This window comes from Acanthopagrus latus, chromosome 7 (assembly GCF_904848185.1).
Source record: "Acanthopagrus latus isolate v.2019 chromosome 7, fAcaLat1.1, whole genome shotgun sequence".
NCBI classification, from domain to species: Eukaryota; Metazoa; Chordata; class Actinopteri; order Spariformes; family Sparidae; genus Acanthopagrus; species Acanthopagrus latus.
The window spans coordinates 29529594-29547482 of record NC_051045.1 but is presented as its reverse complement, the minus strand read 5'-3'; the positions used below and the strand labels follow the sequence as shown (position 1 = coordinate 29547482).

Genomic DNA, 17889 nt, shown 5'->3' with positions numbered 1-17889 from the left:
AATACAAAGGAAATACACAATTTTCTGATTAACTTCTTAAAAAGACAGGGCAATCAGCTTGTTTTTTTTTCTACTGCTCAAAACTCCACGCCAGTAGGTGGCGGTAATGTATCTATAAATTGGCTTGCCTACTGTCATTAAAGCCCAAAGAAGAAGATCTGAGCAGTGTAGCTTGTAGTCGTAACAGACATAGACAGAAGCCCTTCTCACGCAGAGATTCCACATCAGCGCTGCAACGAAGGCTCACCTTAATGCCACCTTTGTTCACACTGAACCAAAAGAGGCGTGGTAGTACACATCATGACGTCGATAGCATGTGGTTTTCTTCAACATGTTCCCCCGGTTTCCACCTGTTAATCTAAACATATAGGCCTATCCACCAACTGCTTACATTCATATATGCTGTTATAAGGTGTTGTGATAGAGATCCTGACGCACCATGCATCGTGTAAATGGACAAAGATGCGTTTTTCACTCTAAATGACCTAATTACACAATCACCATTACATTACAGAGGACCCTGTCTGATTTTTTTCAGTACAAGTTTCCAGAGACAGTTACTACAACAACACAATACTAAAGTGTGACAAACACATAGTAAGTCAAAAAATGTTTTGCTCTAAATCACATCACATAATCACCGGCATTCAACTGTGGGACTCGTCTGACTCTGCTGCCGGAGACAGATGCTGTTTTTCAGTCAGAAATGTGACAAAAAGTCACAAAAAAGTGCCTACAAATTCAATAGTTTAAATAAATAATCACATAACCTGTCATTATTCACTTAAATATGATCATAAATCTGTAAGTTTCCCTTCACTTCATTGTGTAAGGTAGAGAGACCCCCTTCAGTGTGTCGTTATCCAATCCATTCCACTTGTTCATGTAGAGAACGCCCACATCACTGAAAATCCAGTCCTTGTGCTTGCACTCAGTACCTGCAGCGTGTGTAAGCAGAAGCACACAGAGTGCCTAGAACAGCGTGAAGAGAAGAACATGAAAGAAGAGGAATGCTGGTAGTAACATTAGTTAGCTCCAGCCCCAGCTAACAGCAGAAAGTCCCATGGAATTAATAAACCAAGTGCTCCCTGTTTGACAAATAAAACCTAGCTTGCACACTATAGACAATCTCTGTGCACGTCTCATCTTTGTGGTCAAAAGTTACATTCCAGCAATAAAAGAATGCTGCTACTTAGCTAGCTAGTTAGTCTGAAATGTTTGCCACAGAGATGATTTTCGGCAATATCTCAAAATCCAGTGGCAAAGTGCCCTTAAGCTTTGTGATGAGGAAACCAGGGCGATGCTAACTTCTGTGTTACCCTACAAAAATAGGTGATTGGTACATCACTGGCAGTTTTGACTGGCAGTTAAAACTGTTAATGAGAGGCAAAAGGTACAGCACAAATTCACTGCAGAAGCATCACTGAATTAAATTAACAGATTGTTTGAGGCAGTGGTTTCAGTCTGTTTCATGTGAACAACACAACACTAAAGAGAATTCAGATTAGCAGTTGCATAGCTTAAATGCAATAAATGCCACTGTATAAACTGTACATTTTGTTATCCAACTTTTTAATCTTTTTCATCTTCTATCTTTAATAAAATAAAATAAAATAAAAATAAAAGATCGACGCCAGGTAAAGGCCATCATTGCTTATGCCCACATTGCTTATTACAACAACGTGTCCAATGCTGACACATTGTTGTAATAAGCTTGCTAAGTTAAGCTAAGGTTTTGTTGGCTAGTTATAAAAGAGGCAGCCCACAAAAACAAGGTTGATTTTACATTTAAGTTTTAGAATATTTTCTCTTATACTAATTTTATTTAGTAATCATATTGTGCTGTATGTTCATCTGACAGGAATACACAGTAATCAATCAAGTTACATCTTAGAAGAGAAAGGCAGGCTTTGCATACATGGGAAATTGCAACATGCTGTTTCTTCCCATACAAGGCACGTCAGTTTAGGATATTTCCCTTGAATGGGAATGTTGTTAGAATCCTAACACATTCATCTGAGGGCAGCTTGGATTTTGTGTGAGTTCACTTCAAATGAAAAGCTTTAATGTCAAAGTAAAGGTTAATTTGATTGTCATTCTACAACACCAGGGTTGTATAACAAAATGTGGGATTCCTTTTCACTTTATGCTACATAAAAAAAAAAAAAAAACATACTATTTTATAAGCAGGGTGCAGGGGATACAATGAGAACACTCGCAGCCCAAGCAAAGAAGCTGCTTTGTAGTCTGGTGGTGCAGTAGCAGTTTCTTCTGTATCTTTAGCCAGATGTGGCAAGACTGTTCTACACCCAGCAGGGTGAACAGACTGTGGTGGGGCTGGTTGCTGTCTTTTAGTATCTTTTGGGCTCTGTGCAGACATGTCACTTCACTGATGCTAAATACTGGATGCTAATGATGTTCTGGACAGTTTTGCTCCCATGAGTGAACTACCTCATTTAGACTCAGTAGCGAGATTTGATTATACACCAACAGTTGTTTCTAACAATTGTGATGATCAACATGCATGTTGTGCAAATGTACTTCCATTTAATTAATTTCTACAAACTGAGACTGGACATACATCAAATGTTTTTTTTTTTAACTTTTTTGTATATATTTTTTTTATATATCATAACATTATCATTACATTATCACTGTGGGAAACAGGATTGTGAAAATATTCTTCCCAGTCCCAGTCAGTCCCATTTAACTTTTTGCTTACAAAAGTCCCACTATTGTGTATTTTATCACATTAAGGGGGGCCTCATCTCTAAAGCTTTGCAGGTGCACAAAATGGACAAATTGCCAGTTGATCCCAGGGCTTATAAATAGGGTCAAACAACCATCACACTCACATTTATGCCTAATGGCAATTTAGACTGTCTTTGGATTTGGATTGTGGGAGGAAGCCAGAGTACCTACAGTCACGGAGAGAACACAGAAACTCCCCACAGAAAGACCCTGTCCAAATCACCCCATTATATGAAGAAAGTTGTTCATTTTGTTCATCTGCAACTAGACATCTATGAAGGCAGCTCTTGTGTGTCTTAGCTCATCGCTCCTCCTCCTGGCTCCTCGGAGCACAAATAAGAGCATTAGGATTGGGAAAGCCTGTAAGATGGCAGACAGGAACGACTTCTGGTTCAAGTGAGTATTGATAGCGAGGAAATGACCATCCATCCATCAATCCATTTTCGTCCGCTAATCCAGTACCGGGTCGCGCAGGCAGCTGCCTGAGCAGGGACACCCAGACTTCCCTCTCTCCGGACACTTCCTCCAGCTCTTCCGGGAGGATCCCAAGGCGTTCCCAAGTCAGCTGGGCGACATAGTCACTCCAGTGTGTCCTGGGTCTTCCTCGGGGTCTCCTCCTGGCGGGACATGCCAGGAACACCTCCCGAGGAAGGTGTCCCGGGGGCATTCGAAACAGATGCCCGAGCCACCTCAGCTGGCTCCTCTTGATGTGAAGGAGCAACGGCTCTACTCCGAGCTCCTCCCGGGTGACAGAGCTCCTCACCCTATCTCTAAGGGAGCGCCCCGCCACCCTGCGGAGGAAACTCATTTCAGCCGCTTGTATCCGGAATCTTATTCTTTCGGTCATGACCCAAAGTTCATGACCATAGGTGAGGGTAGGAACGTAGATTGACCGGTAAATCGAGAGCTTCGCTTTTCGACTCAGCTTTTTCTTCACCATGACAGACCAATACAAGAACCGCATTACTGCGGCCGCTGCACTGATCTGCCTGTCAATCTCATGCTCCATCCTCCCCTCACTCGTAAACAAGACCCCAAGATACTTAAACTCCTCCACTTGAGGCAGTAGCTCTCCCCCAACCTGGAGGGAGCAAGCCACCTTTTTCTGGTCGAGAACCATGGTCTTGGACTTGGAGGTGCTGATTCACACCACATCATCCCCAAAAAGCAGGGATGAAATCCTGTGGCTTCTGAACCAGACCCCCTCCGGCCCGTGGCTGTGCCTAGAAATTCTGTCCATAAAAATAATGAACAGAACTGGTGACAAAGGGCAGCCCTGCTGGAGTCCAACTTGCACCGCGAACAGGACTGACTTACTGCCGGCAACGCGAACCAAGCTCCTGCTCCGGTCGTACAGGGGCCGCACAGCCCTTAACAGAGGGCCTCCTCCGAGTTGATTTTCTGTTTTTTCCAGCCTGACTGGTCTGCAGGTCTTAAGGCTGATATTCTTGTTAATTACTTTCATTATCAATCAATGTACCAATTCATTTTTTTAAATTATCAGTTGATCTCTTGGACTAAATATTTTTAGAAAATATTTAAGAAAAAATACCCATCACAGTTTCTTCAAACCCAAGGTAACACCTGTGAATCATAAACTTGTTGCAGAATAATTCTTGGTCCACTAACCAATTTGTTGATGTTCAACAATGGAACTATCTTTGCCACACTTGCTGATGGTTGTTCTCTGTTTAAGGGTTATGGTGCCTAAGATACAAAAGTAATACGCTTGCTTTTTTTCTGGAGATTTCAAACCCATTAATAGCCTCCCTTAATGGATTGAGTTTGTTCAGTACTAACAGTACTAACAGTACGGTCTTTGTTTCAATACCTTTTTTTAAATCACCACTCATCACATTCATCTTTTCACATCACACAGATCTCGTCTGGATTAAATGTGTTATGAAAGCATTGCAGAATCATCAAAGTATTGGTACCAAGGTACTGGAGGTATAAAATTTAATCTTTCATCAAAATTTCACTTTGTCATCAACAGTGCTCATTTAGGATAGAGGCAGAGACCTCAGACACAGATTTTCCCTTAATGTGGACAAATAAATCCAAACTCTGTATGGATAGATACCACGAATATATAACAATAATATTAACAATAATAATAATGATAATACAGCAGTAAAGGAGGCAATGAGGCGCATCCTTCAATCAGAGAATGGTGTGCATATGCTGTACTGATGCAGTACTCTCATGCTACATCCTTGCTGCAAACCTTTATCTTCGTTCCTACCTGAAGTCTGTCTGTTTGTTGTGTGATTTAAAGACCTAACAGTGAAAATATCATAGGATTCAAAATGGGAATGATGTGTTACATATTTGGTTAATATATATCTGTGTGGTGGAGAGAGAAAAGCTCAATCCAAACTGTGCCATTATATCAAATATATAATATATACAAAGTATTTGTATGCAGCATGTGTTCAACTATAGTGTATGCATGCGGAGGGCAGGACGCTGTTTTGTTGCATTCCTGCGGAGTGTTTGACCTTTGACCTGGTTGTTGCATTCCATAGAGGCTTGTCCTGCAGCAGCAGCAGCACCACCACCATCAACACCACAGCTATCCCTGCACTGACATTGCTTCTATGCCACCGAGAGACGATGTGTGTTGAGCTAGTTTAGACAAGGCACTGAAAACAATAGCGATAACTATCATATACTAACAGGCACCAGTGCATCGTCTCGAGCTAAAAGGAACGTTTTGTTTTGGGTCCCTACATAGTTAACCTGGAACGTAGTTAGCCCTTTTGCTAGGTAGCTAAATCGCCATCGTATTGAGGTTGAGACACAGCAGACAACAGCGCAGAGGAAATGAAGGACAAACAAAAGAGAAAGAAGGAGAGGACCTGGGCTGAGGCTGCTCGCATGGTAAATAGTCTCTTCTAAGCGTTTAACTAACTATGTAAATTATGTATGAATTCATGTTTGATGATGAAACCAATTGTGTTGTTGTGTTTGGACATTCCCCTCGCGACCACAGCCTGAATTCTGCTATATCAGCTAGCTATAACCTAGCAGTGCTAACTAGCCAGCAATCATTTTGTTTGGTTTAAATGTAACTGGGGGGCACATTGTACAAGTGCTGCGTGTATTTCTGGCTGCTAAGATAAAGAGCTACGCAACGCAACTTGCTAACGTGGGCTAGCAGCTAACATCCACCGTTTGTATTTTAAGCTCTTTGTTTGCTAGGCAGCAAGCTAGCTATCCCCACGCTAACTATCATCCGAGCAACCTAAGTAATTGACTTAAAAGACACGCTAGCGGAACGATACGTTTACCCATCTAATGTGAACACACCAGTCAGTAAAACGTTACCTTGTTAAACATGTAACGTTAATGTACGGCCAACGTGGTGTAATAATAGCTAATGTTGTTGACCACAATGCACGCAAACATTAGCTAAGCTAAAAGCTAACGGTATCCACTAAATTAGCTGTCTTTTGAATCCACATTACAACGGAATGGTGCAGGAAAATAATAGAAGTCGTTCATTAAATCAGCCACTCTCTGTCCGAAGACCGACGAGAATCAAGTGGTATTTACAAGAACAAGTAACGTTATAATGTGATGGAACTGTTGAAAGCCAAAGGTTGAACACTAGTGGGGGGGGGGGGGGGGGGTTATTGTTATATCTACTTAACTGTATTTAATTACACAAAAAGCACACGTAGTAGCTACACGTTGATCTAATACAATGACGATTGCACAGATTTGTGCTTTAGCAGTGTTTAGTTTTCATCCTCACTGTGAGGATCAACAGCTACATGGGTCTGTTTTGGCTTGATAGGCCCTTGTGTCCTATTGATGCAGTGGGTATATAGCATGAGCAACCACAGAAAACCCCACTGAACCCCCCAGTTGAACAGAAAACGACATAATTAATTTAGACATGTGCAATATTGGCAGAATCTTTTATCACACCACATGTACATTTGTACAGCTCCATAAATTAGACTAAATACATTTTTCTAAATTAAATAACCGCATTATGCTTCATTATAATTTACTATTTCGTTCTTTCAGGTGGAACAATAAAACAAGTGATAAGATGAGATATGAGATAAAAATTTAAGACTTGAAACATTCTTTCAAAATGGAAGCTTTAGTAGCTACTGCTTTGTATCTTCAATTTCAATTTCCATTTTTTTTGGTCATCAATCTCTTCTGTGGCGGTTTGCAAACCAGCCTTTAAGAAACTTTTTCAAGTTTAAGATTTTCCACTTGCAGTTTTTGAAGACTGCGGACAAAAAGCCTCAGACCAAAGGCAAACTGTAAAACCACTGCCATGTGTGATCTGCTCAAAGATGCAGTTCGGGAGCTTGCCGGTACCTACTGAGTTGGTGATGAGTTGGTGACCCAGGAATTAGCCACAACCAGTGGCAGCAGGCACTTTGAACCCAACCTTATCATGCATCCATCTGTGCTAAATATTAGCCAACAGTTTCTACCAGAATGCATAAACACAAGCTTTTCAGTAGTTGTAACTGTGTCCTTGCTGAACAATAATATGAGCAGGTGGTCTTAAATTCTCGGTGTAAAAACAATCCTTGTTGTCCTCGCATCATAATTCAGCCTCTCTCACGTTCTTTTCTTTTTCTTTCTTGTTTTTTTTTTTTTGCTAAGTAGTGCACCAACAACTTGGACTGGCTGGGCCCCCTCATTCCTGTGTCACATTTTACATGTGTGATCTTGAAATGTGTAAAACCATTGTTGCTGATCAGTCATGTAGTGTGTTAAGTAGGAGCAGACTGATTGTTGGCACTGGCCGGTTATTAGGTCCAATATTAAGCATTTTCTGATTATTGGTATCTGATTATTCTGTGACTGATATTGCTGATACAATAAACTAATTTAACAATGTGCTACTTTGCCTTTGATGTGACATCTTCTCACACAATGTTCCGTCCACAAAAATATCCGATTGGTAACACATCACAATTGATATTCTGTAAACACCGAATAATCTGAATCTGCTAAGTAACTAGTGACTGCATTTATTAAATAGATGAAGTGGGGGGGGGGGGGGGGATATAAAATAGCAGAAAAGAATAGTACTCCAGTACAGTACCTCAAAATAAAGCACAGTACTTTTGTAAATACTACATGTATGTTAGTAATCACACGATCTAGTGTCCAGCTTTACACATGTAAAGTTAACTAACAATGTGAACAGGCCTGCAAGCTGCAGCCACCCATTCAGCTATTGCTGTTGAAAGTTTGTCACATGTAGAGTGGTTCAGACATCTCCAGTGCAAAGTATACAGCCTTGTGTTGTATGAAAGGAAATCAAAATGAAACACTGGAATAGATGGATAACTGATATTGCGCGTTACATCCTGTATACAATCAATTATGTTTATATAAAAAAGGCTTAACACAAGCTATTTTTGAATTCATGCTTTTCTCAGAATTTTTTCAATTCTGTTTTGTATTGTTTTCTTCACAGGCATTACAAAAGGCCACCATCTGTGTTTTCAAAACATACATTTACAAATAAGCAAATATCAACACAAACCTCAAACTAAAAACACAACACATCAACAGGTACAAATAAATAAAAACAAAACTAGTAAGACACTGGCATATGTGCTTAATGTACAAACAAAAGGGAAATACATAAATAGATAAATAAATAAAAATAAAGTCAAAAATTATATCGTACATATACTACTGCTAGCTCAGTGCCACTATACTCATTTTCAATGTTAGCTGCTTTATAGTGGGTGTTTGTGGGCTGCCACGGTCTTCTCGTAAAAAAAAAGCGCTTAAATAAGTCTGATAGCCAATCCTCTATATTAACCCAGACCCTAAGAGGCAGTTTCTGATAGGACCGTGAAGCATTCAGACTAAGTAAGGTTGTTCTCCCCTGCCCAGTGCCAAAGTATCACCCTCTTAGCTGTAGTGATAGTGACTCTTAACCACAGAACCTTCTTTCTACCTATTCGCTCATTTTCTTATAGACTATTCAGAAGGCAAAGAGCAGTAAGACCAACACCCACACCCAGGCTGTCAATAATCTTTTTATTAACCCTCTGCCAATAGGTGGCTACGCTGGGACACTTGAGAAACATATAGACAATGTCCCCTCATTCAGCTCGGCATCGCCAGCAGATATCTGAATAACTGAGTCCTCCCCTATAATTCCTCACAAGTGTCCAATAATCTGTTGAGTATTTTACATTCAGTAAGTTTTAGACCTGGCATCTCTCATTGGGTTTAACATCTCCTTAACTAGTATACTCCATTCTTCATCTTCATACATTACCCTTAAATCCCTTGCAGCTCACGTAGCTTTTAGTCCTGTGGTAGTGCTGTTAAATCCATCAGTGAGATGATTGTATATTCAACCAGCCAGATGAGGAAGTTCACCGAACAACTTAAGTGTAGTGAATATGGAAGACTGAGTACGCAGCCTAGTGCCTGCTGGACTCGCCCCAGACAGGCATTCTCTGAGCTTGAGAAATTTCCAGAAATCTTTTCTCTGTAGGTTGTAAAGTTCTCTCAGTTCATCAAATTGTCTTAAGGTATTGTTGTGATAAAGATATACAACATGCTTAACTCCCTTGGTGTACCAGTCTCTCCAGAACACCTTGCCTCCTACTTTCAGTTTTGGATTGTTCCATATTGAGGCTGACTCCACAAGGGGGACACTCCCTCTTTTTTATGTAAATGAAGCCAGGTATTCCTAGTGTGAGAGATTATGGGATTGTTGTTATCTTCTACTGGACACTGACTCAAATAATCTGCTGCCCTGAATGGGGCATTCAATTCTTCCTCTAAATCTATCCACGTGGGTCTATGAGAGGAGGGAGACTATCTGAGCTCCTATGAATGATTCCTCATAAAGACTCATTTTCAGAGGTCGTAGCCCCCCATATTGCGTTTTAGCCTGCAGTCTAGTTAGCTTCATCATCTGCCTTTTCCAAGATCATATACACTGTTTAAACATTTTATCTATAGTCTGGAATATAGTCCCAGGAGGTACTTCAGTTTAGGAGCTATGACCGTTTTTCTAGTTTGTATTCTTCCCCATAATGAAATCTGCAGTTTGTCCCAGCCTTTGAGAGTGAGTTGTATCTTATCCAAGGCAAGGCCAAAATGATCAGATGTCATGTTCTAAAGTCCTGGGTTGAGAAGTATCCCCAAATATTTAAGGTTTTTTGGTACCCACTGAAATTTACAATTTTGAAATTAACTTCTGTAACAGCATTTGGATAGTGGTTTCACCTCAGACTTGGTCCAGTTTACTTTGTACGCTCTCCAGATCTAACATAGATGGTACAGATGTCTGTGGGTCTGTCATCAAAACCAAAATGTCATCAGCAAAACTCTACATTTTATGTTCCTGACCACCGATCGTGATACTCCTAACAGATTCATTTATTCTTGTAGCCTGTGCATGGGGCTCCAACACCATAATAAACAAAAGCGGTGAGAGTGGGTCGCCCTGCTTTGTTCTATGCTCTACAGGAAAAGCAGGTGATCTCTGACAAGTTGCTACTATAGGTTTACAATAGGACTGTATATAAATTATATAGTAATTAGTATAGTAATTATATAGAAAATACTTAGTGTTAAAATAAGATAACTCCAGCTGACATGACCAAGTGCTTTATCCACGTTTAAACACAAAGCAGCTGTCGGGGTACTCATGTCTTTTGTCTTCCATATTAAATTCAAGAGAGGTCTGACGCTGTCAGAGAAGGTCCTGCCCTTCACAAACCCAGCCTGGTCTGGATGTATGATTGTCCTTATGGGTTAAATTACTCTCAGTGCAAAAATCTTTGTAAACAGTTTTCCATCACAATACAAAAGGCTGATGGGGATGGTAACTTCCACATTCTTGGGGGCCTATACGTTTTTTCAGTGCAACTGAATGTTCAAATTTCGCGACTAGGTTCTTTTGCAAACTTCTTAAAGAATTCACTGAGTATTCTGTCTACCTGGGGTCTTCCCACTAGGCAACAATTTGATTGTTTTATTCAGCTCCTCAAGAGTTGGTGGTAGCTCAACATCCCTCCTGTTTTCCTCTGAAAGTTTAGGAAGATTTAAATTTTCTAAAAAAGCTCTTCCTTTTTTTTTACATCCACCTGGCCCTTAGACCTATAGACTCCCCCATAGAATTTCTTAAACGCGTTGGGGATTGGTTTGTGATTGGTGACCAGATTTCCATTTTTATTTCGAATCCCCCCAATTTGGTGAGCCGCCTCTCGGGCTTTCAGTTGGCTGGCAAGCAGCTTACCAGCTTTGTCGCCAGCTTTGACTCGTACCATTTTTGTTTAAGGCTATATAGTGATTTTGGTGAAAATAGTATTTAATTCATATTTGTCCTTAACTAGTCTGTCTAGGCATACATTGTTAGGATTTTCCCTATATTCTTTTTCTAGTACATTATTTTTTTCGTCACATTTAGAGATTTGTAATTTGTCCTGTTTTTTTGTTAATCCTGTTTGTTGAATCATTATACCCATATGCAAACTTTAAAGGAATATATTAATCTGTTCTGTTGTCCCATTTTTGATTTAAAGAGAAAAAAGTGTAAAAGTTAATGTGGCCAAGATTCCAAGCCAACCAAAATACACAGAATCCCTGATTCTGTAGAATGCTGGTATTCGTCTGCCAACCTTTACATCTTTTTTGTGTCCCTCCAAGCATTATGATGAGGTCAATGATCTGGCGTGACCTGTCACAGCTATTGTGCCAATTCTTGTTTCAATGCTTTCAGTCAGAGAATTTGAGATAAAAAAATAATATGAGAGTAGACTGGATGTCTGTCTCTCTATAAAAGCAAGAAGTGTGTGTGTGTGTGTGTGTGTGTGTGTGTGTGTGTGTGTGTGTGTGTGTGTGTGTGTGTGTGTGTGTGCGCCTCAAATATCTCTGCAGATCAGGATCAGATTGACCTGAGATTTTCAACATGGCTGCTGCATGGTTTAAGGGTGTGCAACGTCGGATTTGTTTGGACAACAATGATATTGTTAATAAATTAGTTCATAAATGATTGACCAATTCCGCTAGCATTGTCAACCATAGTCACCATAGCCACCACAGCCACGTGCGCACCAGAGCCAATCCCTGCAGAGCTCACCCCCACGCCCCACCTCCTTAGTTGACAGACAGGCCAGTGCGTCCAAATCACCTGACCAGTTTAACATGACGTAGCAGCAAGACGCAGCCTCCATGAGTCTCAGTTCCGATGTATGTGTTGGTGCGGCCCTCAAACTATGTAACAGTTTTTAAATTGTTTTGATAGGCCAACTAAAACCAGACTTATGATAAATAATGTCCACTGCGCTTTTTTGCGAACACTGCCGTCACGTTTGCTGCGCGTTTGGTGCAGGAAGAAATGGTCAAAACGGCTTTTCTTACAAAGTGTCCGCAAGCAGGTAGTGTTTGCAAGCAAAAAAAAAAAAACTGCTCTACTCCCTTTCCTGTTGGTGGAAAAAAGCACCACACCAACCAATCACAAAATTACATGGCAAACCATGTGATTTGGTTGCTGGAGAACAGGGGGAATTTGTGGGAGGGACAGTGATAGAGACAGCGACAGAGATATCGAGGTTTGAGAGTTGAGAGATTTGTGACATTTAGCGTGTTTGGAGTGTATAGTTAGTGCGTTATGTAGTTTCTGGTGTAGTGTGTTAAGTGTGTAGTGGAGTCGTTTGTTTTTTTTTTGTTTTTTTTCAATGAGTCAAAACGAGGAGACTGCTGAATGTGGAGCAGGCAGTATAGCCCTTCTTCCCTGTGAGCTGGAAGGAGCTGAGGGAGGGCTTAGCCTGAGGCATTGCCTGCATTTGAATGTAATTAGTTACATATAACTTTGTAAATTTCAAACACTTATGCACAAATTTAGCAAGCAACAACAATTTATATTTGCATTATAAGTAATAAAAATGGTTCATTAAACATATTTTTTCACAGTAAAAAATCTAACTTTTTCCTAATTGGATTTTATGGTGTTTTTTTGTCATTTTAGGTCCATTGTGTTAGTACAGTATGTCAAAATGATAAAATAACAGTAATGTATATTCATACATGTGAGGTTGTGCTGAAAATAATGACGCCAAGCAAGGCAAGGTAAATAGTTTTAAGGTGAAATATAATGGCAAAAGCAAAAACAGTCAGAAACGGCCAATTATACCCCTGGAATATCAAATTTCACAACAAACCTAAACATCTCCGATGTCCCACCTTCAAACACAGCGTCATTTGGCCATTCAAGAAAAAGCTACATATCCTCCCACCTTTCTGTAGTAATACATACTTCCTACGGGCAATGCACTAGTTTGGAAAAAATGTGTAAACCCAGGCAGATGCATTTAGAACTCTCCATGCATCATGTAGTCCCATATCATTACATAAGGCCTTTATAGCATCCTGAATCCTAGAGGGAATCTAACAATTCCAGATCCTGATCTAAGAACACAACCATCACTTGGTTGTAATCACCCCCTATGACCACAGGGAAGTCACCAGTCTAAAATGATTTTCCTTTTTTGTTGTAGAATCCTGCTGGATCCTCCACATTAGATGCATACAGATTTCCTAATATTATATTTTGTCCTGATAGATTAACCAAAAGTATTATCATTTGCCCATGTTTGTCTGTAAATTCTCTCTCTTTCTTGGAAAATAGTATGGATACCCCCCCACTTTTTTTGAACATCTATTTAAATGCCCTAGTAAATAACATAGTGTCCCTTTTACTTTTAGTAGCAAGGCTACAGTGTGTGGTACTTTCCAAGTTAGCTCAGGCCTATTCAGCTTCTTCAGCTGGATGGTGGTTATCAAAATGATGCCTTGTTCCATCCACTGCAACCTAAAACACTGCTGGATACTGCAATGCGTGTTGTGGTCCCCGCTTCATGCACATGCGCCAGATCTCTGTGACTTTGTGTCTTGTTCTGCACATCTTTGGCGAAGTCCAGGAAGAAGTCCACTCTAGCACCATTCCACTGAAATGTTTCAGGTTCCCTTGCTCTGAGTTGTACTTTGTGATGGGGAGCAGCGGTGTGTCAGCCCTGTGGGTTGTGGTTTACAGCTATGGGGATCCGGTGCTCCCTCTCAATGATCATGTCGTCCACATTTTCTGATGCTGCACCTTTGGCCAGGCTGACTTTAACCAAGCCACGCTGCTTTGCTTTTCCACCACCAGTTTTACTGCGCAGATTTAAGCCATGTCACGCATACTGCATGGCACGGCCTGCTCCAGTTTTGGGCCAAACTGTGCCCACCCCACCTCCAAGCAAGCTGCAATGATGTCTCACGACTGCTAGTGATACTGATACTCATGTGTGCAGGGAACCTGAAAGAACAACGTTTTTAATAGCCCATAGCCCTTTCAGAGGCTCCGCATTATCTTCCCAGCGGAGGTTCGCCAGTTCTCCACCACTGTTTGTTCACACAGAACCAAGCAGCTCCAGCATAAAGCTGCACCAGTGTGTCAATCAGGGGCGATTCTAGGGTCACAGCTTTAGGGGTGCTGAGCACCCAATGAGTCCAACTGCCACCATCCACCCTTTTTTCTCACAAAAACAAAAAATATGTCTATTGAAAAATAACTATCATTTTAACATTGGTTCAGCTAACTTCAAAACCCATTTTTTTTATTTTTTACTTTAGCTTAACACTTTTCCGTAGGTATGATTGGAAAAGGGCAAAATAAAATGAAAACATTTTTGAGAAAGATTGTTTTGTAGCAGTGGTTCTCTGAGTTGCTAACCTAGCAACACTAGCAGGGTCTGGGGTGAACATTTTGAAAAATAACCCTTTAAATGGTGACTACTGGTGAGATTTCTAAGGGAAAAAAAATCATTTTCAGAATTTAAGAATCAGAATCTAAGACATGAGACAAAATAGTGCAGAAGTTGACATTGCTGCTTAAAAATATGTCAACCTCTTGAGCATTAAAGAACTTTTTTAACCATTATTTTCTTATCATAATTTCTGCATATTAATATTCATATGAAATAGAGGAAGCACTAAAGTACAATAGAGAGAGCTGTGTCTCATTCGTCAGGTTTGCTAATACAATCTGCTGCTGGTTTGGAGTCACTGGGTTACATGACATGGAAGATATTGCAATTATTTTATATTAATATATTTATGCAAAGTAATTTAATGACGGTCCCTAAATCGGTCTCCAGTGATTCAACAAGTAATGATGATACTAATCGATTTCAAGATAACTTAGGGTGTAGTGCTTTCACTGTGTGCAACTTAAATTCGCCATTTGCCCTCGATATTGAACCTACAATTATCATGTTGTCGCGCTGGATGACGGTCGGGCTGCAGAGCAGTGCAGGTACAGAGGAGAAGTAGCGCGTGAGAAAAGGATGATACCATTTGCTAAGCGGGGGTGTTTTCATTTTCGTCCTTCACATATACATTTTAAACCACCAACTACGGAGTATGCTTTGGACATAATTTAACCTTGTCAAAAACAAACACAAATTTTAGAATAACATAATTTCTTACTCCAAGTTTTAGGGGTGCTGAGCCCATTTTTAGGGGTGCTGGAGCACCCCTAAAAATGGGCTAGCCTCGCCCGTGGTGTCAATTCTCACAGCAAACCGGTGCTGCTGATCCAAAAAAGGGAGTGACGGTACACATCATGACGATGAAGTCTGTGTTTTTTTTCCAACGTGTTTTCCCCAGTATCCTCTTGTTGATTTGAACATTTACCTGCTGACTGTTTATAATCATATGGATGCTTTTATAATGGGTGGTGATTGAGATTCTGACCCACCAAACATCCTGGAAAGTGACAAAGTTACGTTTTTCACTCTAAATGACATGATTTCATAATCGCCATCAGTAAACAGAACACTGTCTGACTCGTGGAGATAGATGCTGCGTTCTGGGGAAAGTTCACTGAAGTGATGGTTGGGAGACTGTCGCAGTGATTTTTTTCATGACAGTAACTACAACAACACAACAGTGGAAGGAGACAAGCACTTGGTGAGTTAAAGTTTTTTGCCTGGGACAGAGGTGTTTTTCAGGCAGGAAATGTGACAACGAGTTGGTAGGACAGACCGGATGACACTTTTCCATGTATAACAACAGTGTTTTTTTCTTCATGTAAGTTGCCAAAAACACTACACATTACTACACTGAGTGCACAAATACTAGGCAAGTCAGTATTTTGACCATATCATCATTATTATGCATATCCAAGCTATATAAACTGGAATGCATATTGGAATTAAGCATATTAGGTGATTGTATTTGTGTAATGAGGGAGGGTGTGGCTTAAGGAGATCAACATCCTATATCAAGGTGTGCATAATTATTAGTCAGCTTCTTTTCCTCAGGCAAAATGGGCCCAAAAAGAGATTTGACTGACTCACTGCTGGGGAAAATGCAATGTTCCTTATAATGTTGCTTCATTTGAAAAGTTTTTAAATGATCTAATAATGAAACTGGGTATAATTGAGTTGGTTGTGCCCTTTGTAAGTGGTATGTTTCGTTAGTACTGTGGGGATTGGGACACAATAAGACACAACTTAAAGCAGGTAGCCTAGTTGTGGTGGAAATGCAAATCCCTGCCATACTGCCATATCTGTCAACTGAGTAGAGCCAGGCTGGAAGATGTAATGGAAAAAATGCCTTAAGAGTCATTGTCATTGGACTAACTGACAGACTTGTGCTGCCTTCTGTTTCTATCACCCTCCTCTCCTCCAGTCACACTTTTGGTTATATGATCATTGAAACTTTGTGATGTTCACAGCCTGCAAAGCTGTTGCTCCTGTCTACAGTGACACTGGTAAAAAACAAAGTGTGTCACTATGGGATCTTATAGCTGATTATTTTAATTATTGAGTTTTAGGGAACAGACCTAAAGGCAGGAACACACCGGCCCAACCGTTGGATGTCTGAAGCGTTTGGAGAGACTCGGACGAGGTCTGGAATAAATCTGCTCAGTGTGTTCAGCTGCGTTGGAAGCTTTCGGAGCCACTTGGAAGTTGTCTGATCCGATTCAACATGCAGTCTGAGGAGGTTGGCTGTCGGCCGTCTGAGCCATTGGATACTCTGATTGGCGGTGTGCTAGCGCATCAGCGCGGTGTGTGGGAGGGGCGGAATACTGTGTGTGCATTGGTTTTTTACGCACTCCGTTCTGTCATTTCTTGTTTTCATGTTTTGGAGTACTGGCACGAGACTAGCTGTCCGTTTAGGACGAATTAATCTGTGTTTGTTTGGTAATGCCTCCCTGCATGTTTAGTATGCAGCTGTTTTTGTCTGAAATAGTTAAGTTTCGTTTTGATCAAAAGTGCAACTTTTCTGCCGAACAGGTCAGACAAGAGGTAACAGGGTGGTCGGATAAGGCAGTTGGACGTCTCGGCGGTGTGTGGAGGCCTTAAGAATGCCAGAGAGGCACCCCTTCAATTGCAGGTTTTATATCAAAATATTTTGTCTTAGGCTGGATTCTCACCTATTCCAGAAAAAATGCAGGTCTATGCATATATTTTAATGAGGGTAGTATGTTTTGACTGTGGCGGTGGTGATTGCAGGGGGTTTTAAAAAGAATGCAGGCAGTTGCAGCACAAAAGTTGCAGCGAGAGAGTTACTGAAACATTAATGGAGTGTAACATAATGTGTCACATGTAATCTCTCAGTTTTGTTTTAAAACACATTTTTAAAGTGTATGCATCATCACATCTCTGCCCGAAAAACAGCATTTGTCCGCGCCAGAAAGAGCCATTTGGGTCCCGCTGTTGAATGGCAGTGATTATGTGATGCAATGTTTTGTCCCCCCTCAGTTATTGTGTTGTTGTAGTTACTGTCTCTGGTAGCTTGTATTGTAAAAAAATGAGATTATCTTGAAGATTATCTTGCTGAACCAAACTTGTTGGTATCATAAACTTGTGTCTGCCACAGAGCGATAGTCCAAATTCAACAATCCCGTAGGCATTTTGTAGAGGGAACGAGAGCGATGCCAAACTTAAGTTACCCTACAAAAATGTGTCAGCCACACACCACTCTATTTAGCATGGCTTAATGCTAGAGAGGGAACACAATCGACATTTCTTTGTACACATTGAGGGTAAATACACTGTAGAATCAGTGTGACAAATTTAGCTGAATTTCACCAAATCTTGTGGATGGCTATCCAGAGTGCTAACTGGA

General features: G+C 40.7%; 1 protein-coding gene across 2 annotated transcripts in view; it reads left to right on the top strand.

Annotated features, from left to right (window-relative positions):
- The first annotated feature begins 5261 nt into the window (after window positions 1-5261).
- Window positions 5262-17889, top strand: part of asxl1 (ASXL transcriptional regulator 1) — a 32227-nt gene continuing 19599 nt past the window's right edge. For both annotated transcript variants that reach the window (XM_037104151.1, XM_037104150.1), the window contains exon 1: window positions 5262-5634. In XM_037104151.1, the coding sequence (XP_036960046.1) occupies window positions 5578-5634 (57 nt within the window). In that variant the 5' untranslated portion in view covers window positions 5262-5577. The remainder of the gene's footprint in view (window positions 5635-17889) is intronic.